Raw genomic sequence first — 26928 nt, forward strand, 5'->3', positions numbered from 1 at the left:
TAACCTAGCTGGACAGCAATTAAAGTTATGCAAATAATCATCTTCTTGCAGACAAAGACTTTCAAGAAATACATTCTGCCTTTTATCTTAAAGATAAGAAAGAATTTATTTGGACAAAAATGGGGTTTTTAATGAAAGGCTTCTGGGAAAAATAAAGAAGGAAAAGCTAAATGATTTTACAATGTCATTAAGTTTATGAAACTGGCTTCAGGGTTTTCCCTATGAAAACAAGATCACACTTCTTAGAGTCCTCATGCTTCCTTAGGTCTGTTTTCTTCTTCCAATGCCTATTATGAAAAAATACCATCACTTGAAAATGAAATATTAAAATGCTGATAAGAAAACCGTACATGATTTGACTATGGAAAGCAGTAGTTTTCTAAATGGCGATTATTAGGTCTAAAGCAATGTATGAGGTACTGACACTGATCTGTTCCCTTGGAGTGTTGTTCCAGATGGAAAAAAAAAGATAGCACAAATACACTTATTGTAACAGCAGTTCAGATTAATGTTATAGACATGAAAATAGTCTCTAAGCAGAATTTTGACTGTAATTCTGTTTTCATACTGCATAAGCCATTTTGACTTTCACCATATTCCCATGCTTTCTGAGTGAAGCTGATTTCATGCTTAACAATGCAGAACAGCTTCATAATCCAACTATCTAAATAAATTCCAACAAGCTCTAAAGACTTTAAACTGAACCCCTGATCTGAAGCTCCTGATGTTACTATTCCTTGGTGTAAAAAAATTAAACTAGGATGAGGATCAGCAAACCATTCTACTGGAATCTGTTCTCACAGAACTTACGTAACTTTGGAAACCTTCGTTTTTCTTTTCTTTTCAAGTTTTTAATTTTTTTTTTTAATTTTCTCCTGAAAAAGACATATTACAAAGAGAATTTAGGGTCTTCTGGAGGTTGAAACCTCCTTACATGATCCTTGAAAGACAGATATCTCAAAAATCTGGTCTTATTTTTCAGCAGTGCCAGTTGGAAACATGCTGCTTTTCACTGACTTCTTATCCATGACTGGAACACAACTGCAAAAGCTGACTGTATTATTTTCATCTGCTGATAAGCTGTCATAGAATTATATTTATTTAGGTAAAACATAATTTAAACTGTTTGATAACAATGTTGCTCTTAATGATTTGATAACTGACTATACAGTCTGTATGTTTCTTTTATACGTAACATATTTATCAGTACTCATTATTGAAAAAGTTTGACAAGTTTTTTGCACTAAGTTGATTCATTGTTGTTCAGGATATAAATCAAAAATGCTGCATTGCTCTTTTTTTTTTCTAGGATTGAATAAGGCTTTTAAGTAGTTAATAAAAGGAATCTTGGAGATCTTAATTAGCAGCTTTCTTGGATTACCAAAGAAAGTTCTAGATGTTTCAGTTTGAAAGTTGATAAGCAAGCCATAACAATGACGCCTGAATCTTATTCAGGATTTTACGAAGAGGAGCTATTCTAATGAAAATATTTACCATCTGTTCTGTACACATTGTTGCCTTGCCTATAAGCAACTCTCTCCACAACTTTCTTAATTACCTATGACTATCAAGCCTGTACATTCCCAGAACTATGCCTTGCTTAGATTCCTTCCTGTCTGGATGTTGTTGGCCAAAATCCTTCTAAGTCCCATTTTTCCTAGAAATATAAATAAAGCAATCACTTCCTTTAAATAAAGCTCTTATTTTCCTTTATGCCTTGTTGTTTTGTTCTTGTATGCTTATTTGTAAAAAGTAATTAAAAGAGAATGGGTATTTTTGTCATCCAGGGGGCCACTGAAGTCAAAAAACAGTAAATAACATAATTGGTTTGTTTGTTCATTTTTAAATTATGATCCCTATTATTTTGAAAGTATTATTTTCCTGGCAAGCAGTTTTTAAAGTATTTGCATTTAGTGAGGCTTCTGAAAGCAGTATAATTATGGGTCATAGTTCAAAACTCAACATCTACAGCATTTTGTTTTAAAAAACAATGTCCAGACAACTCCTCCAAGAGATGTTTCATGCAGATGAACTGAGGTGCATGTAGAAGCTCTAAAGCGAGAGTGATCATGTTGGAAGTTGTTCACATTTTCTGTCTTTTTAGTATATCTGCGATTCATGAGGGAATGTATAATATGTGCCTGTTATCTTCATAGGGGGAATTTCACAGGAACTCAAGTAAAGATTTGTTTCACACCTCTCTTGTGAATTACTTCTGTTGAAGACTGGGTATTTAAATCATTCTTAGTAACTTATTAAATTCTTTTAACATCACAATCGAATCACAATTTCCATGAGTTAAAAGGTATTTTTGTTATAATCTTGTGAGAGATGCTATATTATGTTGTCATCTCTGGAACAATTCCAAGCTTATCTATACAACACCTTCACAATTGCAACTAGTCCTATTTATAAGATGAGTAGAATTTTAAGGCATAGTTCCATCATGTTGGCAATTGTGGAAGATATTAACTCTTCAGCAAATGCTTGTGCATATAAAGTAAATATGTCACACACCTATTTATCACACTCCTTTTGGTAACGATTTAGGGGTATTTTCTTAAGACAAGTCATTCAGAACTTTATGGTTGACTGAATTAAAAAAAGGGAACTTTAAAACATTTAAAGGCTGAATTGTAATTAATTGCATAATTATACATATTTAAGGAGAATAACAAGCTCCTTCATATATTTTAATTTTTTTTCCTTTTGTTTTAGAACTGTTTGAAAACAGTGAAGCTTGCAAAACATTTTATGAATTGAAATGGTAATTCTTCAAACAGGAGTTGCCACAGAAGTTACATATCCTCAACAGCATGGAAAAGTTACTCATCAATGCTCTGCTGGGTCCCAATTTAGTAAACTACTTAAACATATCAGGTTAGGCTACAGTTAAATAAGCAGGAATTTATGCTTTGCTGCCTGAGGACCTTGTAAGAAATAAGTTAACATATTGTTACATTTTTTTCCAATGTCAAATAAAGATTGAAAAATAGCAACAAAGCTAAGAAAATTTTGTCATCGTTCACACAAATTGTTGCCATTCTTGCCTTAAAAATATGATTTAAAGAGTCAGGTCTGCTTATTTTTGCTACCAAGATCTCTCATTTACATCTGTCTAAATCTATTGATTTCACTGAGTAAACCAATGTGTTTTACTGCTACCATAGATGGCAAAGAATGTAAATGTCTGAGTTTTGAACTTGAAAAAAACTTAAAATTTATAAATTTTTTTTTAGGATGTTGGATTAAATGTATTAGTTTCTGGAATACTAGGAAATAGAGAGACTCTAGACATGTTTTCTTATTGCATTTTCTCAGAAATTGATTTGCAACTACCAATAGATTTTTCCACAAGGAAAAAGGGTAACTTTTGCAGAGACCTTTCTTGCATAACTCTGCAATAAAGAAGTGCTTCAAATATTTAAAGAATTAATGCTTAAATGAGAAATTGAAAATATACTGCTGCTTTTTACTGAGTGGCAGGTGGACTATTCAAATATAACCATAAAAGTAATAAATAATAATGTGTTTAGTGCTTCATATTCTCAAATCTCTATACAAATATTCGCTATAATGTTTCCAAAGCAGTGGACAAGAAATAATCACTCAGACTTACCCACATTTAGCCTGCCTGTGACTTCTCCATTTGAATTGCGAGCATTCACAGTCACATTGTGAGTAGACTGGAGAAGCAGTGATGAGTCCTGAAGTATGGAGAAAGAAAAAAAGTATGTTGGACAGAACAATCAGAATTGTGAATAATTTTCAAAATTTAGTCTAGTGTAGGTATCAACTCAGTCATTGAAAGGTCTTTGCAGCTACAAAACTATCCACAAATATCACCAAAGAATGTGGGCAATATTTCTGATTATTACAACTGTATCAGATTTAAAGTAAGAAAATTAAATGAGTTTCTAGCTACTGGAATATTGTTAAAAGATCAGCCTCTTTCATAGCTATGGCTTCAAGTTATTTTTCTGGACTCACCAGAGACTATGCAGGACCTTGAAGGGCTAAGCCCTGAAAATAACCCCAAGGCATGTTCTCATCTCAATTTAATGCTTAGGGTATGAGACAACCTGAGAGTTTTAAACACTTTTTACGTGAAGGATTTTACTACAAATACTTATTTAGTAACAGAACCACGAAGCTGATTAAAAAGCAACACGCAATTTGGACTCAAACTTACACATTTTTTTAAAAGAAAACAAATGGTATATTACAAGTAGGTAGAAAGGCTCTATCAAAAGAAGTCATTAAGTGAGAAAAATAAATGAATCTCACTTTATAAATTATATCAGGAAAATACAAAAGCTCACAGAATTAACATAAATAATTAAGTCATAGGAAAAAAGTAAGCCATGTGTTAGAATGAACATCAATGGTAGTAAGTTAGTATGAAGTGGAAAAGGAAGGTCAAAAAAGATTGGGGATTGGGTAAATATAGTACAGTTAAGTAAATCTGCTAAATGCCCCAAAAATCTGGGCATCTTTGTTACGTTTATTTGATTGCCACTGGTTGATTTGAAAAATAATTTAGTAGTTTGTGATACCAAATGGAAGTGTGAATAAACTGTACTCTAGACCTGCTGCTGCCACATATGTGGTGTTGACTAATTAAAATCTAGTAACATATTTTAAAATGCTTGTCTTTTATCTTTCCGTGAAGACGCTTTAGCAAAGGTGCAATGGTCTTGCCCACAGCTCTGTGTTGGACTCATAATGAAGGCATAAACTTGTAGTAAGCTCCAGAGACAATGCACAGCAAGTAGATTTTCTGCTACATATTTTCTTAACGCTTTGGAGACCTCATTAGGTGACAAAATCTGTTAGGAGACTGCAAGGAGAAAACTATTAAGGGAAGGGAAAAAGATGCTTTGAAAGCTGAGAGGGGCCAGGTTCTCCAAGACAAACTTAGAAAAAGAAAGCTTAACAAATAAGTAATGTTATGAGAATAAACACATAAATGGCAATTCAGGAGAACAAGCTGCAGGCAATTAAGCCTTTAGAGAGTTCTAATATTTTAAAAAGCAAGGATACAAACAAAAAACCTCTGATAAATTGTCAGTAGGCAGAGAGAAGCAGTAGCCTGAAGGCTCTATTTAATGCATGCTACTAATGATCATGATGGGTCATTGGACAGCTGAGCTTATATTAGATGCTGCCACACCTCTTTTTCCTACATTTGTACTAAATGTATTAAGAGCTGAAAGGAATATTAAGAGAGCACAAATGGTAGCTTAACACTTCATAATGATCTCTGGGACTAGAGGGAGTTCTTAAACATTAGCTGTGCTGGTCTTAAGAAGTTACATGTCTTACTGGATAAACAACCTCAAGGGAAATTCACCAAAGCACATAAATAGTTTTCTCACTGCCTGTGAGGCAGAAAAGAATACAGCATAAGAAGCTAAAAGGTAATATAGTTATAGTAATGGAATTTCACTGTCTTAATTAAGAGCTGTTCCTGAAACTGGAAATACTTGTTGCAGAAAGAGAGAAAAAGAAAGGCTCAATATAAGTAAAATATGTTGGCATTGCTTAAATTTTAGTAATCAAGCATGTTAACAGCCTCATTCTGATAAATTTCTGTATGTTTTCTCTTGCTATAGCAACATAAACAGTAACTTTTTTCCTAGGTTGAGAAAAGTCTCATGGCTGGCTATTTCTTCTCAATTACATGTTTGAGGATGTGAGAGCCATATTTGGCTTTTACTGTCACTGAATAGTATTTTATTTAATGAAACGTCCCACTGGTTGATGATGATATTTACAAAACATAAAGCTTTATTTTGTGAGACATTGGACTATGGACATATTAATTTTATTGGATAATTTATTTATTTATCTCTCTACAAAAAATTCACTGGAGTAAGTTTCAGCGTCCCCCTGGATAATCAAAATCTAAATCAGATTCTCTCTTCCTTTTCCTATACCCAAAACTTCCATACCTTTTCCATTTTCAGTGACATTTTAAAATTAATCATTTTGATAAATATTTGACCAAGTATGATGTTCTTTTTTTTACCTCACTAGCAATAACAACAACAAACTTTTCTATCTAGATAAACCAGATTAAAGACTAAGTCTTTCCGTTTAGACCTGTAAATTTTATACACATGAATATATAAACATGCCATATATTTCATGGCATTGTCTTTAAAGTGAAAAAACCGATATATATTAGAGAAATCATAACTTTTCCATTAGGATCCACTAATTTTAGAGATATTGAAACTATTCTGTAGTGGCTGAATAAAGAAAACAAGCAGTTTCCTAGTAGAAGCCTGTATTAAAAAATAATCTCACCAAAAAGAATGAAAACCTTTCTATACGCTCCTCAAGTTTTAACATTACTTACATATGATAGCAGTTATAATTCCTGTTTGAGCTGCTTATCACATACCTAAGAGATAAATGTTAATTCTGACAAATCATTGTAACACTGATCTTGTAAAGTATACAGAAATATGTGTGTATACAGATATACATGTACATTCACAAACATATATATTTTTTAACATGACAGAAATCATGGGAAGTTCAACTATTCAGAAGTTCATTCATTTTATTTAGCATTATTCCAAGATTACCCACTTACCACTCTCGAATGGATTTCTTTGGCATAAAGAGGGAATAAGAATTCAGATTCCCCTTCCAGTCGAAGGCCTTCTTTTGTAACACGCAGGTGTCCCATTCCAGTCTGAGGAGAAGATGTGACAATTATGCACAATTTACTATTGTTGCTGTATTTATTTTGTGTAATTTTCATGAATTAAACATTTTCAGAGCTGCCTGCCTCTAGTCTACTGATAAATATACAAATAGTAATGCATATAAAATTTTGAAAATTCCTTCTTTTTTTTCTGTGAGAAATTGCAGGTTTCATGAAACTAGGTGGTTTTTGGTTTTTTTTGGGGGGGGAGGGTGTGGAGTGGAAATACAGTTTCATAGTTATTAAATTGAAAAGAAATGTATTTGTATTGACTGTGCTGAAACAACTTTTGTACTTGCCTTCTAAAAATGTAATGAACAATAAACTTTTACATTTGAGTACAGACATAAAAAACCTTACATTAACATCTCAGGGTTTATTCAATCAATAATGCAAGCCTACAGAATAGGCAAAGAGGGATTTTTATTTGCTTTCACTTTCAGCAATTACTTCTTTTTAATTAAGTTTTAATTCATTGGTTTAGGTTTTCTCTCCTTTAACTGTAGGTCAAGGCTCTATATCTCATTATCATGTACTTTTTTCTCTATCACCTGCTTCTCAGTTTTCAGCTCCTTTCTTCATCATTCCCTCCAGCTTTCAGCCCAATTATTCTTTCCAGCTGATATCTCCTTTCTTTCTTTCTTTTTACTTCCTTTCATCATTATCATAGAATTGATAATGTGAAAAATGAGTGAGGAATTACTACAGTGAGTGCATTAGGGTTTTCAGGCTTCAGCTGTAAGGTCTTTCACAGGTATTTAGCTAATTTGTAAAGGATTCACCCCTTTCCCTGACATAAAGAGTGACAGAAAACTTGCCAAGAAAAAAAAAAAAGAAAAAAGAAAAAAGAAAAATGAAGCCTTCCAATTTGGCCACATGAAAATATTTCAAGACAACTGCTGCAAATTACAAGGAGCAGATGGAAGGGCTAAATAAAAAACAATAAACCCTAAAAAGTATTTCCACTCCAAACAGTTTTCAGGTAGTTCTCCACATAAGTGGATGAGATACATTACCACCAATTATACATCAATAAACTGTTCATCTAATGAATTATGCTTGCCACTGATAAAAGTTACGATTGAAGAGATGGCAATTGCTTTCAAATATATGTTCTGACTAATCAGATTATATATGTATATATGTAATGCTAAGTAACATATCAAACCAGCCTCCAATGAAAAATTATAGCTATTTTTTTAGCAGGCCTGAAAGGAGACAAAGACGGAAACAAGTTTTGCTTATTCCATAAGGTAAGAAATGTTCATTCGTTCCGCTGGAAAGTACAACCACGATTCTTTCTCAGCAAGATTTGCTTCAGGAAAGAGGCTTTTAGAGCAGCTATTTATGGAATTTGTTTTTCGGGGTCAAATATTTTACTGTTTTGAAATATACAATGTACTGACTTTTCTTAGTGAAAACAGATATGGTTTCCAAATTCTAGACCAGTGCAAAGCTTTGAAAGTACCCAGTATATACTGATACACCCCTTAAGGCAAAACTAAAAAAATACCTATGACAAGCTTTAAAAATCACAATTCCTAGCCAGCACTGACTGATTTAGAAATACATTTTTCTAGTGCAGACCATGGGCAGTTTTTTCTAATCTGCAACACTCTAACATTAAAAAGACACACAGGTTTTAAGACAAACGCTTTTGAGAAGTCTGATGTGAAATATCAGGATATTATAAAGAAATAAGTATCTCCTCTTTTATTAACCAAATTTAGGGTCTGATAATTAACTCTGGGGTCATACATTTTCCCATCAGGTGAAAGTAGTTTATATTAGCTATGAGGTTTAAACAGTTTGCATATTTTTATGGAATATAATGACCTAGATAAATAGTATATTAGAAATAAGTACAAAAAAAATGACATTGACAAATCTGAATTTAAGAAGGCAGAGGAAGAAGTAGCAATTAATTCTTGCTCTGAAGAAAACTGGAGAAAATTAACAAACTCCTGGGTGACAATTTCTGTCATGGCTTTGACAGGAAAAAATTTTTAGTAGACAAAAAAAAAAAATTATATGGGAAGAAAATGATGCAATTTACTCAGCACACTCATTCTAATGGATTCAGGTTCCCCAGCAATGATTACTGCTAAAAATGCTATATAGACAAAGAAATGTCTTTGACCTAAAGAATAGTATGCCACATGATAAAACTCAGCACTTTCAAGTTATCTAAAAGTTCCTTTTTTTTCAGTAAATCCAGTCATATCCCTCAAGATTACTTTGTATAAGTACATCCTCCAGTATGCCATATTTTCTTCATCAGATATTTAATTTAAGGATTGACACAAAGCTCACATTCTCACATATTTACCTAACAGCCTTATTATCCATTCTCACTGACAACTTGGAAGTGCAAACCCAGGGAAATTTAGATTTGGGTTATGTGCATAAATAACTAGCAGTGAGGAAAAACATAAACTTTGTAACATGCATGCAAACAATAAAAATGTGGATTTTATATAATGATCCTCACTTCTATTACCTTTGTGACTGCAAACAATTGTTATGTTCTTAGTAACACGATATTTGAGCATCTTAAGATTGTAAAAGGACTGAGTTATGTAGTACAATGAGATAGGGGAATTCTATTATGCCCCTTTTATAACTGGGAGATTAAAGTTATGTGGAATATAAAAGAGATGGATTTAGACTAAACAACCACCCCAATGCACTGAGATCCAATGGTAAGTTCCAGGAAAAGGCAGAGCATAATCGTTAGACATAATGTTCTCTCAACAACCACTCTGCTTACATTACCAATTGCTATTTACTGAGTATTGTGGCTTCCTCAGTGATGAACAAACTTCATGCTTTCTGTTTCAAGGATTCGATTCTGTTCCTATTCAAATAATTGAATAAAAATACTTCTACTGACTTGAGGAAAGGGACACAATAACAGTTAGATGTGGACTTTGATGCAGTTGTACAACAGGCTGTTGCTTAGGGTTGGGAAAAAGAAGTGCTCCGTTAAACAGGGGAGATGTATGCCAAGTCTGGATCCTAGTTATCCTGATGCTGGTGACTGTCACTGCTCAAGTTTGCTGGCCCTGAGCTGTAACACGCTGTTGTACATACAGATGTAGCTGAGACTCACATTTTGTAATTACTTAAAGCCCTCAGCAAGGCAGGGACACATCTGTACAGCAGGGAAGGATGAAATGGCATCCCTGTAGACAGCAATCAGGTTTTATTGCTGCAAGGAATTGACTAGCGTGGAAACTGCTGGCAGCTGCCAAACTCTTATGCACCGAAGATGCAACTTAGCATTAGTGTTCACAAAGGTGTGACCAGTTTTCATTTCAGAACTGCCTGACTTACTCTAACTGCAGCAACAGGATGTCTTCAACTGCAGTAGAAGCATTTTTTCATAATTTGAAAATGTTTCCAAGCAGATAAGTGCTTGCAGAAACAAAGACAAAGCCTTCTACCAAAAAAATTCCATCTCTGAATACTCATAAAAGCTCATCAAAAGACTTTGATTGAGAAGTCCTAGTCTAAAAGACATTTGACATCCAGCTTTTCAGCGTATTATCTACATAGGGATACTCCAAACCAGCTGAAATTGAGTAGCCACCACTGCAGAATCACAGGTAAGATGCACTGTGTGGTGTAACACCTGGATGGCAGGACCATCTTGGATATGTTATCATTCTCTTAGACTCTAAACACAGATTCCAGACTTCCAGGAGTGGAAAACAAGCAGAAAACAAGAGCTCTAGTGCTCTTGCACACAAGGCAAGTTGCTCTCTGGTAGCTGAGCCTCCTGCTGCCTATGGCATATGGAAGCAAAAAAGCTTCAGGTAATTTATTTGGGATTTATATTCCAGGAATATGACAATGTAAGTCTGCTGCTGTAGGCATGTGGCCCTTAGAAATGAGCATGAGGGCATGAGGCATGGGGAACATTAATTCAATTTAAAAATGAGCATTTCTAGCATTTATTTTCCTACCCACAGTGAAACTGATAAACATTGGCTCACTAGATTTGGCCAACCACTCTCCATATCATCTGTCATACCATATCACATCATCACTGTTTCTGCACCTTCTCAGCATTAGACTCAAATGCAGAGCTCAGATTCCTCTGAATAAGAGAAACTGAACTTCTGCTCTCTGTAACAGCTAATATGTTACCATGGTTACACCAAAAAAGTCTCAAAAGTTGACTCCAACATTAGTTTTAACACACATTCAATTCAAATCAAGTAGCTCAGGAGTTAAAAGCATGTTTGATTTGCAGTATCTACTCCCTGAACATTCAACCTTTCTTTATATTAGAAGTCCATACATGCTGTAGTGGCTGAATGAAACTGGTAATGATATAAACTTCAGAGCAGAAAGGACATAGCATTTGGATGGGGTTGATAAAAGTCTTGATGGAAGGCCATGGGAAAAACCCTTCTAGTTGTGGAGAGTAAAGTATTACCCACAATGCCCCCTGATAAGTTGTATGTTAACTGTGCTAGAAAGTTCTACGGTTTCTTTGTTATTATTGGGTAAATTTTGCTGCATTATTTTACATACACCTAATCCCAAGTTTTTATTGGTTCCTTTCCCTTGAACTCCACCCCTAACCTAGGATCTGTAAATTACTGTAATACCCTGTACCCTTCTGTATGCATCCCCTGACCATGTCTGGCTTATGTTTGTTGTTTTCTTGTTAAAGTTATTTTTTGGGTCACTCAATTGTGCCTGTCCCTCTTTATTATCATCACCCTTGGACCTCATGCCGATTATCTCCAAGGTAGCACCCGCCCAGACCATTCGAGTCGGGTCCAGTGTGCTACAGCATTTCCACTCAGTTAAATCCTTTTCTTTCTTGTAGGATCCTTACATCCTCCTCCTAGGCCAGATCAGGGAAAGACCTTGGCAAGTTCAGGCCAAGACATCATTTGTTGTGCCTCAAAGCTAGTTCAATTAATGGCTTTATAGATCCAGCTTGCACTGCAGTACTTCTTGCAGCAATTACTATTTAGAGAACTTGCCTTGCAAACAAGAGTGTACTGTTTCATTGAGATAATAGGACTGTGGGTAGAGATTGTTAAAGAGCAATCAGCAAAACAGGATTGGTAATGAATCTGATGAAACTCTCTGTTTGACTTACAATATCAATTTTGGAGCTAAGTACGTGCTCGGTATAATAACATTACTGATGCCTCATCTCATTTTCAGTTGCAAGGACTTGTTTGCTGGGCTCAGACAGAGGTTATCTGACTCATCTGCTTAAATGACAGTGGAGTCATTTCAGTCAAAGACATTGGTCAAATCAGAGCCCTTGGCAACAGCAAGCACTCCTGGTACAGAAGTTAGTCTCACCTGGCTTAGGGCTGGATACAGACCAAAACACCACTCCCAGACAACACTGAAAAGTGGGTAGATAATATCTTGAGATTTAGAAAAGTAGATGGCCACTTTGAATTCAATAGATTTGTAAGAAAACAGCTATGAATTATGCAAATTATCAAACCACTAATGTTTGCTTATTTTTACAACATTTCTTTCATAAAATAGGATCCATATTTAAGATGCATACTTTCAGGGTATTTTCAGGTCCTCTCTAATCTTTGTTCTGATATACAGAATAACAAACTTCCTTACTTAAAGTATTAATTAAAACAGGAGTTAATTAAACTCAAGAAGAAAGAATATATTCTCAAAACATATTCAGTTTTAGCCTCATTTCCTTGTTCAGCAAGGACCAAATTCTGGATTTGGTTCTATGCTGCACAGATATTAAAAAATACCATTACATCTGGCATTACATCTCCTGGGTTAGAAAAACAGACTATGAAGAAATAGACTGCAATTCCCACTGCTACATAAATTTATTCAGGAATTAGGTTTTTATAAGCTGGGTAAATAATTTTATTATATTAACACTTGAAATTATGCAACTCAGGTAAAGAAATGGAATTAAATATTTTCCTTTGATTTGTAAAAGTTGTCAAAAGGGTTTTCTTAAATCCAGTTCTTAAACTTGCACGTACACACTAATCTCACTGTAGCTCTTTATTAATATTATAAATTATTCCAACAGTAGACTTAAAACAGGCATTCCTTTACATCCTTTTACATACACATGATTTATGATATAATTCAGAATAATCAAATACTTAAAAAAATATATTTAAATTAAAATATGTATCACTACTGAAAAGTCTCTCTTTGGCAACAGCCTTCTGCAGTAAGTAGCTCAATATCTCTCTATTCAATTATTACTCTTTGCATAAAATAATTAAATATTTGTCTGATAGAGACAATGGGAATGACTGTAGCCTGATGGGAGGCAACCTGTATTTAACTTACTAGGAAAGTTGCAAAATACAGCTGTTTAGGATTATTCAGAATATAAACTATGGAATGTTTGTGTTCTGACATGAAAATTTGGATGAGAATTTGTGAAAAATTCAATAGTTTATTTCATTTGAGTATTAAGGTAATGCAACATTCCCCAAATTGCAACTAATTCCACGGAGCACCCACTGTTAACCACAAAATGCATGGAAAGGCAGTACAAGTTCACTCATGTATGTCTTTAGTGAGGAGAACTCTTGCTGTAAGTGTTCTTTACTGTACATTTTCATCGCTGTCTGCTCTGGTTTTCAGTGTTCCAAATGACTGAATGTCTCCAATTTAATAAGGCGTGCTATTACACAGTCTATTAAGGCTCACTGTCAGAAAGTGTTAACTAATTTGCAGTTAAAATTTTGCTTTCTTAATTCATTATATTCCTAGTTTCATATTTCTGTATTTCCTTAAACAATTCCCTCCATCTTCAGTGCCTGAGTTTATCAAGTGCTTAAACAGTTGTTTACACAAATATTTTATTACAAAATCAGTTTTTTAATTTCAAAATACATATTATACTTACAGATTCAGAGCAGGACCATTCATTGTCAGCCAACTAATATGTATATATAAAGATTACATATAGTTTGTTTTTCAACATGTCATATTAAATGAACCATCAACAAATTACTACTGCCTTACAGAAAACTTTGAAAAATAATTCAAAAATAATTTTTAATACTTTGCCTATATTAATTTTTAATGGGAACCCCAGAAGTTTAGAAGAGTGCTATGTCTGTGATAGAAGTTTCTGGGAATGGCTGCATAGGTAGAGTACTCCCTAATTAAAAATAGGCCAAAGGAAGGAAACATCTGTCAGTATCTAGAAAACCCTGTATGTTTTTGTACAACTGTGGCAACTACCCTATTTATTCCAGTGCCAGAAAGTTATGTGCATAACAGAGAAAGTAAAAGCCCACAATCTATCTTAAATTTGTAGAAACCCTCCCAGTCCTCATTGCCTTTGTTTCTATGTCCAGCTGAGGTGCAGGCACAAGAGCAGGCTAAACGTCTGCCATGTTCCTAGGAAGAACCACGCTTAGGATATGCATAGTTGGACTGGACACTGGACACTGTTTGATTTGGCCCTTCACAGACCAAGCTACTCCCTGTCATGATAAGGTGACTTGGGGGTTATTCTAAGGCTTAGTATTAGGACTTTCTTCTTGTTAGACTCAAACCCCAGTAAGGTTTGACATGGATGGCAGGAGAACTTGAGATTGAGCACAGATTTTAATTATGTTTGACTAATAGTGCATCTAAAACCATAAAGACCTGTCTGCTTCTCTTACAGTGAGCTTAAAATTTTTGTCAGAGGAAACTCCACAATGAAGAAAGGCAACTAGTTATCCTGGCGAGCACTGTAGTTGCATTACTATCTGTCCTTATATCAAAATGAAATACAGTGCAATTTCCTTCCTTATTCCAGGAGATCATGATAGCCGAGGCATCCACTAAAATCCATGGAAAACATGGGTTTCTCTATCAGAGGCTAAAATAATTTAGAAATAATCTTTGTCACACAACTATTCATGTGTTATAATGTGGCAGAACCTAAATAATACAATATCTGAATTACTGAGGGGTTTTTGAAAAAGATTTGCTAGAGCATCATGAATGGTAATCACCTGATCAGGTGCATTTTTCGTGCCTGAATTTTAGAGACCTAGCATGGCAATCCTGGACTAGAGCTAGTCCAGGACCTCCAGCCTGAACCTTGGAAGTACTGAATGGTACTGCCAAACTGGTATAACCTGCTAATTTAGTGAGCAAGCATTCTGTAATCTCCTCCAAGTTGCTGATTAAGTTTTTGAAAAGGACAAGACCCAAGACGAGATAACTGCAATGCTTATTACTGCCCTCCATACAGACCACAACACATTAGTATCTACCTTCTGAGTCCAACTACCCAGGCAGTTTAGTTTTTATACTTACCTGTTTGTCCACTCCTCATGGCTGTAATATCCTAACTAGGCTACAGGAATACTGTGGGAGAGTCAGAAGCCTTGCTGAAGTCAAGGTAAATAATATTTTGTCTCCTCCCATCATCTATAATTCTAGACATTTTATCATAAAATGGCAATCGGATTGGTCAGGCATCATTCACCCTTGGTAAACCCATGGCCCCTTTTATTAAAGACAAGTGTAACACTTGCACTCCCCCAGTCATCAAGGATCTCTCCAGTCTCCAAAACCTTTCAAACATTGCAGAGGATGATGCTGCAAGAGAATCAGTTCTCTCTGCACCAATGGATGCACACCATCTTGTTGCCATTTGCTCTTTGTAATTCTTAACTGAAGCTGAGCTTTGGCATTCCTGACACAGAAAGCCTGACACGTTTCCTGGCTCAGACATTATTTTGAAATTTCTTCTATGTAGCCCGTATCTGCTTCCAACTCTTCTATACTGCTTATTCATTGAAGCTTTATCAGAAGTAACCTGCCTAGCTAAGCCAGGATGTTTATCTTCCTGAGTATCAGGACTGATCATTCTTACATTTGGAGGGTACAGTCCATAAACTTGACCAAGCTTTTCTGGGCAACTTTACCCTTCAGATCTAGCTCACACGGGATCCTGTGAGTAGCAGATCCAGCTGGGTGCCACCTTTAATTGTCCTCTTCAGAAGCTGTTGCTGACACCCTCTGGAAATCTTCACTGCTTCCATCCTGCCACACTTGTCTTTCAGCAGATACCAGAGACATAGAAGTTCCCCTCTTTCAGACCTACTGGATCCTTCAGAATTGTCCACAGGACTTCTGACATCCTTCCAGCCCTAAATCCCTTAAGACTCTTAGTTTTCTAAACTCTTAAAACTAGCAGTCCCCTTTAGTGCTCAGAAAATCTCATTGTATTAAAAACAGAATATCAAATTTCCATTACATGCAAAATGTGGTACGTTGTCCAGGAATATGTTGGGAAAAAACCCAAATTTTTTTTTAAAGATGATTTCAGTGCAAAAATAATGCTAGTTTTTAAATTATTCTGTTTCACCTTATTCACCAAGCTCAAGGCATAATAATTTGAATGCCTTCCCTGAAACAGCTGAATATAATGAATTCACAGGTTTCTTTGCTCATCTCCCCCCAAAAAAATAAATTGAGACCCTGTCCTTCTGAACTCCAAGAGAGAAAAGGAAAAAAAAGAATGAGACACAGCTGATATCTTTGAATTACTGAGAACAATTTGGAGATGCCCATATGTTTTTTAATTGGGGCAGCATGAGAAAAGGCATATAGTCTCTGTTCAGGTTGTTCTCTTTTAGTCTAGCTTTTATGAAATGAAATGAAATGAAACAATGAAATTCTGTTCAATTTAGTCATCTACATTTGATGCTGAAGGCCTCTCAAACAATAGAGCTTAGAAAAGTTTGTCTTTCATCATTCCAAATTCTTGCAAGGAGATCAAAATCTATTCATCTTGCAGCATATCTATATCTGGTTCATGTTCCCCTTTATCAGCTTTGCTTCTTTGCTAGTATTTATCACCCTGTCTGGTTTTATGGGGGTTAAGGCAGGACATGTGTGCATGGATTAATTCAATGGCAGAGCTTCTTCAAGCTTGTCCCTAAATTAGGACAAAGCTCTGTTCATAATTTCATTATTATTTTATTCTGGATCTCTGAATAGACATAGCATTGATTTTTGTATACTGCAAGTTATTACTTAATGAAAGAGACAAAAATGCTTTATAGAAAAAGAGAACACTTTTTGTACAACAAAAGAAACTTTGATGTCTAAATAACCATTCTGTCAGCTCTGAGTTGGCTTATAAAGGGCTGTGCTATAGAACCATGTCAAACAATCACTAAAGCACCAACATCCCTATTACTGAAAAACTCTTTTCCTAATGAAACTATACACTGCAGTCATGTTATGTTTAAAGTATTCCTTCAGCATAAACTCTCTTCAGGACTCTACTATAAAAATATATTTTAAAATGTTTGCAATGTTTATTTCTAAATATGTTTATCAACCTTAGTGAAAATACAACTTGTTTCTTGTATTATTTTACAGACAAAAAAAGCTGTTGATATCTTATTAGCTATCAATATTTAAATATTGTTGAGTGATATTTTTAAGAGTGATCTCAATGAATTTTTTTAAAACTAGGACCAAATGTTTTTAAAGTACTAGCTAAAAATACAATATTTATTATGAATAAGTCCTATAATCTCTACACAATATACTTAGAGTACAATTAATAAATATAAATGTTATCACAGTTGACATATTAATATTTGCTAAATAACCGATGATTGGATAGGATAATATTTCACTATTACTTTTAAACTCTTCCCAATCATGGGAATGCTTAACTGGGTAAGTGTGATATACCAAGAATCCACTCATTTCCTAAACAGCAAATACTTGTCAAGATTGGAACTCACAAATCATAAAAATCTAATTCTGACACTACATTGATACCTCATTTTTGAAACAGTAACAAAATACTTGGACACATAAATGCTTAATTCCATCATGAAAAGTGTTTTACGATATATTGGAAATTTCTTATAACTGTTACACTAATTCTTCACAACTGGTGTTTCCTTAGACACAGGGGAGGAGTGTGATGCTTCAATTATACTTCCAGACTTTGAATAAACACTTTACATTTTTCTTAGACTTGGTGGCTACCAGTGCTTCTCTGAGATTCTCTGAGCGTTATTTCTGGTATCATCACAGTTACTTCTTGTCTTGAGTGATGTAGTCCACTAAAACAACACCCAGTAAAAAAGTTCTCTGTTCTTAGCAATGTCACATGTACTTTTGCTGAGGACTGTGACATACATGTGCCCTTTGCACAAATGTATTTACAGTCGATATTTATCTGAATTTCAGTATTTCCCTAAAATTCTCCCAAATTAATGAAGGCATTACTGCTAAGTCACTATCCAATTGGGCATGTGTGTCAGGCATACAGATTCTTTAACACAGAATTAGGAAATTCTTTGTAATTACGGTGTTCACAGCCCACTCTGTGAAAAGATGTAAACCTGCACTGCTAGAGCTGTTACTCCACTGCTCTTGCTGCAAAAGCAGAAGGGCACTGTCCCTCAGCAGATCAAGGCATTTGGTGCCTTCCACACAGGAGATAGGCATTCCTATAAGTAGACTTCCTAATGTTATTTTTTTTTTAGTCCTCACTGGTATCATAGAATATGCAGGCTCATATGTAGAAATGAAATCAACATAAAATATTTTTTAAAACTCCTTAACTATAGAACCCTGAGCCACATAGAAAACAATTATAAGTTTTTCAGGTTCTCTGTGACTTATGACATGCAGGCACTAAAAGCATATCTTCCATGTGAGCTGCATAAGAGAAAAATTATATGTGATTTAAGATGCTTTGCACTGTAATCTGTATGACAGTAACAGTGCTGTAAAGAATTCATGTAGGGGAAGACCCTTCACAGGAATTCAAGCACTAAAAATTGTATTAGTAAGTAGGACTTAAAATTAACATACTTTCTTTTTAGTGAGTATAGAAATATAGAAATATTAAGAAAAAGTAGCCTTCACTTAGTGACAGAGATGTAATAATAATAGATAACAGAAACTTTCTTCAGTAGCCAGGGAAGAGCTGTAGAAATTTATTATTATTGTTTTTCTTGTAACAAGTCTATTCAAATCATCTGTGTATCACAACTTCATGTTAGGAGCAAATTAGCTTAGCTTCAATATTCACTGATGCATTTTATTGCATTCTGACTAAAGCCATATCTTGCAGACTTCTGAAACTTACCCTTTAATCTACTGCATGCAAAATTACATTATAAATATTAAAATATATATGACAGTGGAAAGTTATTAAATTTACTTCTGAATTATATAGCTGCTAGCCTCAAGCATGAAGTAGTGATAATTACCTCCGAGCTGTAATTAATTGGGCAAATAAATTGTTAAATTTTAGATGCTGATAAATAGGAGAAAGAAGCTAAAAAACCACAGCAACTGTCAGCAATATTTTAACTAAGGAATTCTGAATAAGATAAAATTATAGCAAACACATTTATAAAACAGCAACTAAAAAGAGACTATGAGACAACAGTAAAATACATCCTCATAGAATGGTTAGAATTCACTGCAATTTAAGGCATCAACAACCTCAGTATTTCAAAAGTTATTACTAATAAAGAAATTACATATGAGGAAGTACATTCAAAGACAGATTTTTCTAACCTACTTTCAGCCAAAGTACAAATCACAGTTGAGAAGAAACAACCATCCATTACCTACAGAGAATCTGGTGTACATACAAAATAAGTGAAGTGGTGAGGTAGGGAAGAGAAGACAAGAATAGAAAATTAAAGAGGACACTTACTGGGGAAAACCACATCACTTTAAGAATCCAAATTGTCAAAGAAAAATTCACAACTAGTATGATAAGCAGGAGGAGAACAAACAGGTAGAGACAACGCTTTCTCCAGCCATAAATTCCAATTTTGTAGATATATTCATTCTTCGGCCTCTCTAGGCTCGTGCCTGGTGTCGTTGTTGTATATTGTTCACGTACCATCTGCTATGTAAAAGAAAAAAAGAAAGGGAACTGCTTAGTTGCTTAATTGAAGTGACAATATTTGTATAAAACTCCAAGGAAAATATGAAGATATAATTCTAATAGCTGGGAACCAGAAACTCTTAGGAAATTTTACCTGGAAAGCATTTTCATTGTGCCCCGTTCAACTTACATCTCAGCTTTTGATACATGCAACATGATGTTTTAATATATGAACTGCATTAACTGCTGTTTTCAGGAGGCTTAAATTTATTTCATCCTATAAAGAATGGCAAAACTTTCTACCCATTTGTAATAATATTCTAATTCTCCCATCATAAAATATTTCATGGGATCATATCATAATCTACAGCTCACAAGTGTGTATCAGTTGGAATGTCAATATATATTAGGCTTCAGAATATGTATGTAAAGGAATGAAATTATTCTTTATGATGTACAGGAAGTAATGATTTCTCAATTTATCAGATATTCATATTTAAAGATATATCAACATTAAAAACATTGCCTACTGGGTTTAAACATCTTTATACTACAGTTCTCAAAGAGGCATTGCTTGAATTTAAAGGAATCTTACAAAGGAATCTTCCTCAAAACATGAGAATATTCACTAACTTCCAATTTTGCAGCACAGGGATCACCAACAACTCAAACCATTCATTAAAGCTTACAATTTTGGCCAAAAGAATGAAAACTCAGCAGCTGAAGCTGCTTATCAAGAACAACAGTGGGCAATATCCGTCTCATTTACACCGAGACAGAGCAAAAAAACCCCACAACCCAATCATAGATGTCAGAAACAAACTATGTATTATAAATTCAAACCCTTCCCGTGAGCCAGGTATGTCCACAGGCATCTTACATCCAAAACCTGGTCCAGTTTCCTATAAGATAATGCTTCCAATGAGAGTGCCTTCAGAAAGGTTTCACAGAAGGTCTACTCTCAATTCTGAATTTCCTGCTATCAATGAGATCACCATGCTCTGCTCACACAGCTTTCAAAACATGATGAAACGACATCATTGTCTCTGTTCAAGTTTCCTGCAGAGCCATCCTGTGTCTGTAACACATTTGCAGCTCTCAGTTCTAACCCTCATCTTTAGAAAGATATCATCTTTTGTTCCTGTAGCTTCCTAGCAAGACAGAGAATGCCATATCACTTACAATTGAACAGAATGCATTAGCCCAACCAAATGCACTTCCACCAAAAAAAAAATTAATTTCTTGTTTATATATATTCAAAAATTACAAATAATTGGCAGTTCATAATGTAACTTTGCTTAAAGACATTATGGTATAATATTATAATTTTTTTTTCTGCTATCAGTCTCGGTCATAGACTTATGTATATAAATATTTTCATTGCTGAAAATAGTATAACAACTTGTTACTGAGGAATTACAGATTCTTAAATAACTTGGCTTAGCATTAGTGCAAAATGTTTACAAGATTCACAAGATTTTTCTTAATATTCACCACATGAACTATGTTTGTTTAAAAACATTGGATTATGTATTTTAGTTCTGTAGATTACTCAAGAACATAGTACTGATTACAAAATGCTGTATCATAAAGTTGATATTATTTTTTTTCTGTTTTCTACCTAATTATTGTATAGGAAACCATTATTACTCACACAGAGGTTGCCCCTTACCTGAAATCTCTGTTACTGTGTGCTGCCATGAGATATTAGGACATTTATACATATAACAGTGTCTCATTATGGACTTTTGGATTAGGTTCTTTTTCCCTTTGAACTGAAGATTGATGAGAGGGAGGCAGTTTTCTCTTGTTCGGTCTCAGTTGTTTATTTTTTCTTATCAGCATTACAAGGTACAAGGAGCTATGTGCACTTAGCTCCTAGAAAAGGGGTAAAATGGCTAACAAAGATCTTCATGTCCATTTACCCAATTAACAGATGCCAACTAAATTATTTTTCTTAGTGACCCAATGACCCAACACCTGTGTGCTGCACTATGGTATTTTCTCTCCAATCACTTACTACTACCCAAAAACCCCTAGGAGAAGAACATGAAGAAGAAAGAAGAAAGACAAGAGACAACACCCTAAATCCTCCATCTTGTCTCCTATTCTCTAAACTACTTTTTCACCCAGTGATTTAAGAAACTTTCCAATCTACACACTTACACTTTTCCTATCTAACTTTAACATTTGTTTTCATGTATCACCATGAAAACATGCTCATGAATTTCATGTCATATGGAATTCAGTGTTTCTTTGGATCCTAGAACTAAGTATTAGAAACAAGGGCAGACACTCTGTATCTCAGACTCCAACACAACGGGTTCCATAAGATGCTTAGACAAAACTTTACCCTTCCACACAATTTTCTTCTCCACACATAACTTACAGAACAGAACACAGTAACTCTTATGTGGCAACAACGAGAGACAAACTTTGAGAAATAAGCTGTGCAGTAACTGCTCATGAGTAGTACAACTATGTCCTGGCACTGGCAAGGTTAATATTTCCAGTAGCCAGGAGGGGCATGGCTGGGACTCTGAGGTTATCCTACAACCTGGTGCCATGTGCAGGGGGTGGTGGGGGAAAAGGGCTCCCTTCCAGTCCTGCTGTACACAGGTGAGTGGTCAGGGTTGCCGGTTTCTGTGTGGTGAGTACTCACATGTGAATTTGTTTGCATCTCTTCCACACCCCCTTCACGAGGCAGACTGCTCTGCCTGTTCCTTATGTTTCTGTTTCTTACACCTGCAATGTAAATTTTGCAGTAGAGACCATTTGCCAAAGAGTTAATTAATTGTCGCAACTTCATGGTCTTATACAGCCTCATTACAGTGGTCTCTGAGGTCGGAATTCATCTCACAACGTTAGATATGAACAATTTAGCCCTGAATATGTGAGCCAGTCAACCCAGACTCCCTTTATGGTTAATGGAGATAGGTCTCCCTGCTGGGAATTATTTATCTGACTTATGTTAGATGTGAATTTTAGACATCCAATGAACTGCTTAACTTCTCTCCATCAAGAGAAAGAGAGAGCCTGGGATGACTTTCCCATACGTGTATACCTGTATGTTGCAGACATTTCAACCAGAATGATTTCCAAAAGCAGTAATTTTACAAGATAGGAATTTTCTGATTTCTCTTCTTCTCTCTTCCATTTTTACCCTGTTGTAAAATGTTTATTTTGTGAGTTGAGGGTTTTATACATAATGTATTATGCACTGCTGTTTAATGAGGTGAGGTCAAAATCCATTATGCGTTTCAGCAAAAAGCCTATGAGTTTTGTGATTGTTTTCAGCCCTTCAGAAATTCCACAGGGGACATCTCCCAGCACAGCATTGTTCCCTGCATGAATTATTTTTTCCTGTCAAAAAACAGTTCTGTTGTTTCTGAGCATTACTAATACTGCCAAAAATTGCTTTGGTCATACTAAATAGGCAGTGCTGGCCTAGACAACTGAATGCATTGAGAAGTATTTTCTCCCTAAAATAATATTTCATGATTTTTAAGAGAATTAGTGTCCTACTATTGCATAATTACAACAGAAATCCTTTCAGAACTGATACTGTTGGACTGCTTCTTTTGGGAGAATCAACTTTCCACACTACTGACTTACATGTTCTGTACGAGCTGAAATCACATAAGAAAACAATTTCAGATTGTTTTTTTTTTTTCTGTCTGGAGAGATCAGAGAGAAATCTTTTTATAAGTCTGGGATGTTTTAGAAAGGTGGGCTGAAAGGAAAGCCTTAGATAGGCAGACCTCATAGCTGTTTTGTGAAGTCTGCCAAGATTCAAGATAGACTCATGGAAGAAGAACAACAGGTACTTTGTACTACAATGAGAAATGTGATTTGTAAATGGAATAACCATGAAACTAGTTGTGTAGGAGCATTCTAAACAGGCACCAAGACAGAAGTGGTGACTTAGACACTTGGATGTACACAATTTAGCTGGAGAAGCAAGAAACCTGCAGAATGCACAATGATTCTGGTAAATGTTATCTTTGTGTTATTTTACAAGGAAGCAGCACACAGTGACCAAGAGTTATGAAATACTGGCAACCTACAGTGCAGATTAAATGGCTATTGAATTTCAGAATGAAAATTTTTAAGTCTTTCAAATGGTCCATGAAAATGTCCTATTTGCATCAGGTCAGCAGTACCACAATAAACAAACTACTACAAATAAACTACTTAAGTGGAAGCAGAATTTCTTGGTGTTCCTATTCAAGGGCCACTACAATCAGCACATTTCCTATAGATCTTTGTAGATTTGGCCATAATTCATGGGATCAAGCCCTGTCACGATAGTTTGTTATTTAGAAGTACTTTCCAAATGTCATAATCTATTTTACTGGAATCCATTTAAATCAAATTACTTCTTGTCTCTTTGCTGATTTAAACAAGATACTGAATGCTAATTAGCTGCCAAAAGATTTTCACAGATTTTAAATGACAGATCAAACTCATGAACAAGCCGTAACACTGCAGATTTTTGACCTCATGAGATTTCCCATGTGTTCAGACGTGTGTGTTGCATGTAAGGCATGAAATTCATGCCTGTAGTAATACATATGAGCTGCCCATGAAAGATCTGTATGTTCTTCACACTTATAATTGTCCACCAAAAATATATAACCATGATAGAACATTTCCCTAGCTCTGGTGCACCTTCTTCCATGCAAGGCTTAGAAACTGGTCTCTGTCATTTGAGTGATTCTGAGGTCCCGGAGATTTTTATGTTAATATTGATTAATGAAAGGCATTGAAAAACTATCTATCACTAATGTTACTGTTGGACAGAGATTAATTTGGGCATCAAGTTCAAACAGCTATTCTGACAGCTCTACACTTAACATTCACTTAAGACAGCCATGTTTTTAAAATTTGAATACTTATCCTTTAACCCGCTTACGAAAGCAAGCCTGAGTGAAAGCATGTTATTTGTACTATTTTCAGGAACAATTTATCTGTAGGAAATACTGAAGACAGAATATTAATTCAATTAAAATAACTAATCTCAGTATATTTCAACTGTAAAAATATGTTTTCATTGTTTTTGTTCATAAATGGCTGTTATTTTCATGCAAATAAAATTCCTCTTTATACACAGTTCAGAACTGTCACTCAAGTACTTTGTCATGTTGTCATAATGCAGCTGTTAATAACATACAATTAGAAAACAATTTAAATACAGAACTACTTGGTTAATACCAATAACCAGCTATATTTACATTAATAATAATTAATATTGATAACAATTATTAATAATTATTAGTATTTCATGTTTTCAGCAAAGAAAATTAGCATTCAATAAAACCTTTTCAAATCAGAGTTCGGAAGAACTGGTGAGGTTTCACAATGAAATTTGCACCACTGGTGCTTGTACTATGCATGTTCTTCCTGAACAGTCATCAGTCCATCTGCTCTTCCCTCTTGATCTGGTTTTGGCCAGGACAAAGTCAATTTTTTGCGACAGCTGGAAGGAGACATTGTTGAATGGGTGTGTCCAGGACCCTGATGTTTTTCTGTACCCCAGCAGGTCATAGCCAGGGGTGGGCGAGAAGGCACTCTGTCTTTTGAGGAAAAGGGCATTCCTTTCAGAGGATGAAGACATGTTTGGGAAGAAGTGATCTGGTATGTTTTTTATTGTTGCATGCTTTCCATGGAAGTAATTTATTTGTCCTATACCTTCTTTTGTTAATATTTTTGCTGTTACTGTTTGTTTTCTCATCTCATTGCTGTTTCCAGCAAACTGTTCTTATCTCAAGCCATAATCCTTGCCTTTTGTGATTCCAGTTGGAAGGGAGGGGGAGCAAGTGGCATTCACATGCAAGAAAATTCACAGTATGTGTGGGCATGAAAGAGGTGATAGTGCAAAACAAAAACAGTATAGTGAAAAGACCATTTCAACCTCTTAAACTAAATTCTTGTGCCATTGTATACAAACTGCAAACTGAAATTAAACAACCTGTCAGCTGAGGCAAGTGAGAGCTACTTTTATGCTCTGCATACAGTATCTTCAAGGAATATTATGTTCATTTTTTGTGCATGTTGTATTGGGCTAGATGTAGATTGTACTATTACAGTATGAACATCACAAGTACATCAAGACTTCACACTTCAGTGCATTCAGGCACACACACTTTTGTCTTTGTAAACACAGAAGCAGTCCAATGATTACTCCAACAGGAAACAGGTACTGAAAGATGAAAGACAACTGAGGCAATCCTGTTCTTCAGAGAAAAATATGAGAAACCTTTGGAATCCATATGGAAAAGCTTTCAGGACAAAAGCAGAAAGGCAGGGAAAAATCAAACTCATGATTAGGTGAAAATTTTATGATTACTTTCAGCCTTTCCATCATATTGTATTTAATCTTGCCCAGCCTATCTTTGTTGAAGTTTTTGTGTTGTATATAGCATATTACAGTTTGAATTATAAACTAGTGTCATCAGCTGAGAAGAGCCGGATCCATGCAGCATAATTTTTGGAAACCAGTGAAGAAATTTACATGGCCTAGTTAACTGTTTGCATACCCCGCGGTGCACATTTGCATAATACCTATGACATGGTCACAATTAACAGCTTTGTACATTTTAAGTAGAGTTGAAAGGCCATCACTGACAGCACAAGATTATATGAATATTAATGACAATTAATATATATAAAACATACATTATATATAAAATATACAATATTGCTATTAGAACATATTATTAATATGCTATATAAAATCATTTTTGTCTAATATGTCTAGTCATGAATCTCATTTACAGTAAATTTTTTTAAACCGTGTTTTCTATCTCTCAATTTGATTTGTTTTCCTCCTTTAAAAGTTCCAAAAACATGAATGAGGTAAGAAAAAATATAAAATCATGTTACTCCCACCAGAATTAAGACCACACAAAAATATTACATAGACTTTTTGTAAATTATTTGTAAATTTTGTAAATTATTTTAAATCTTTACATACTTTATGAGCATTTGAAGAAGCAGCTAATTTGTGGTATGAGACTTGTCTTTGATGCAAAATGCCTGAAACTTTTTTTAATTTAAAAAAAGAAAAGGGAACCTTCTCTCTGAAATTCAGTCACTATTACAGCTAAGTGACCTTGAGTACCATAATATGAAAGGAAAATTAAAATCTCACAATTATTACTTTTTACTAAGAACTTAGAATAACTGATGTAGAAATGCTTGAATGATCATGCAGGTGAGGCTACTGTTTAAACCCTGTGGAACTCTCACTACTATTACAAATTCTAGAAATAATCCCTTAAGAAGAGAGAAAAGAGAGGTCTGTACAGCCATTGTTTTCACTTAACAGTTAAAGACT

At 34.8% G+C, this 26928-nt stretch overlaps 1 protein-coding gene across 5 annotated transcripts in view; it reads right to left on the reverse strand.

The window, feature by feature from the left end:
• SGCG (sarcoglycan gamma) overlaps positions 1–26928 on the reverse strand; it is a 107725-nt gene that overhangs the window by 34376 nt on the left and 46421 nt on the right. For 3 of the 5 annotated variants that reach the window (XM_058829202.1, XM_058829203.1, XM_058829207.1), the window contains 3 exons: positions 19413–19610; positions 6605–6706; positions 3620–3707 (listed from right to left, as the gene is read on the reverse strand). In XM_058829202.1, the coding sequence (XP_058685185.1) occupies positions 3620–3707; positions 6605–6706; positions 19413–19607 (385 nt within the window). In that variant the 5' untranslated portion in view covers positions 19608–19610. The remainder of the gene's footprint in view (positions 1–3619; positions 3708–6604; positions 6707–19412; positions 19611–26928) is intronic. The other 2 variants (XM_058829204.1, XM_058829206.1) reach the window with 1 other exon arrangement.

This window comes from Poecile atricapillus, chromosome 1 (genome assembly GCF_030490865.1).
Source record: "Poecile atricapillus isolate bPoeAtr1 chromosome 1, bPoeAtr1.hap1, whole genome shotgun sequence".
Taxonomy (NCBI): Eukaryota; Metazoa; Chordata; class Aves; order Passeriformes; family Paridae; genus Poecile; species Poecile atricapillus.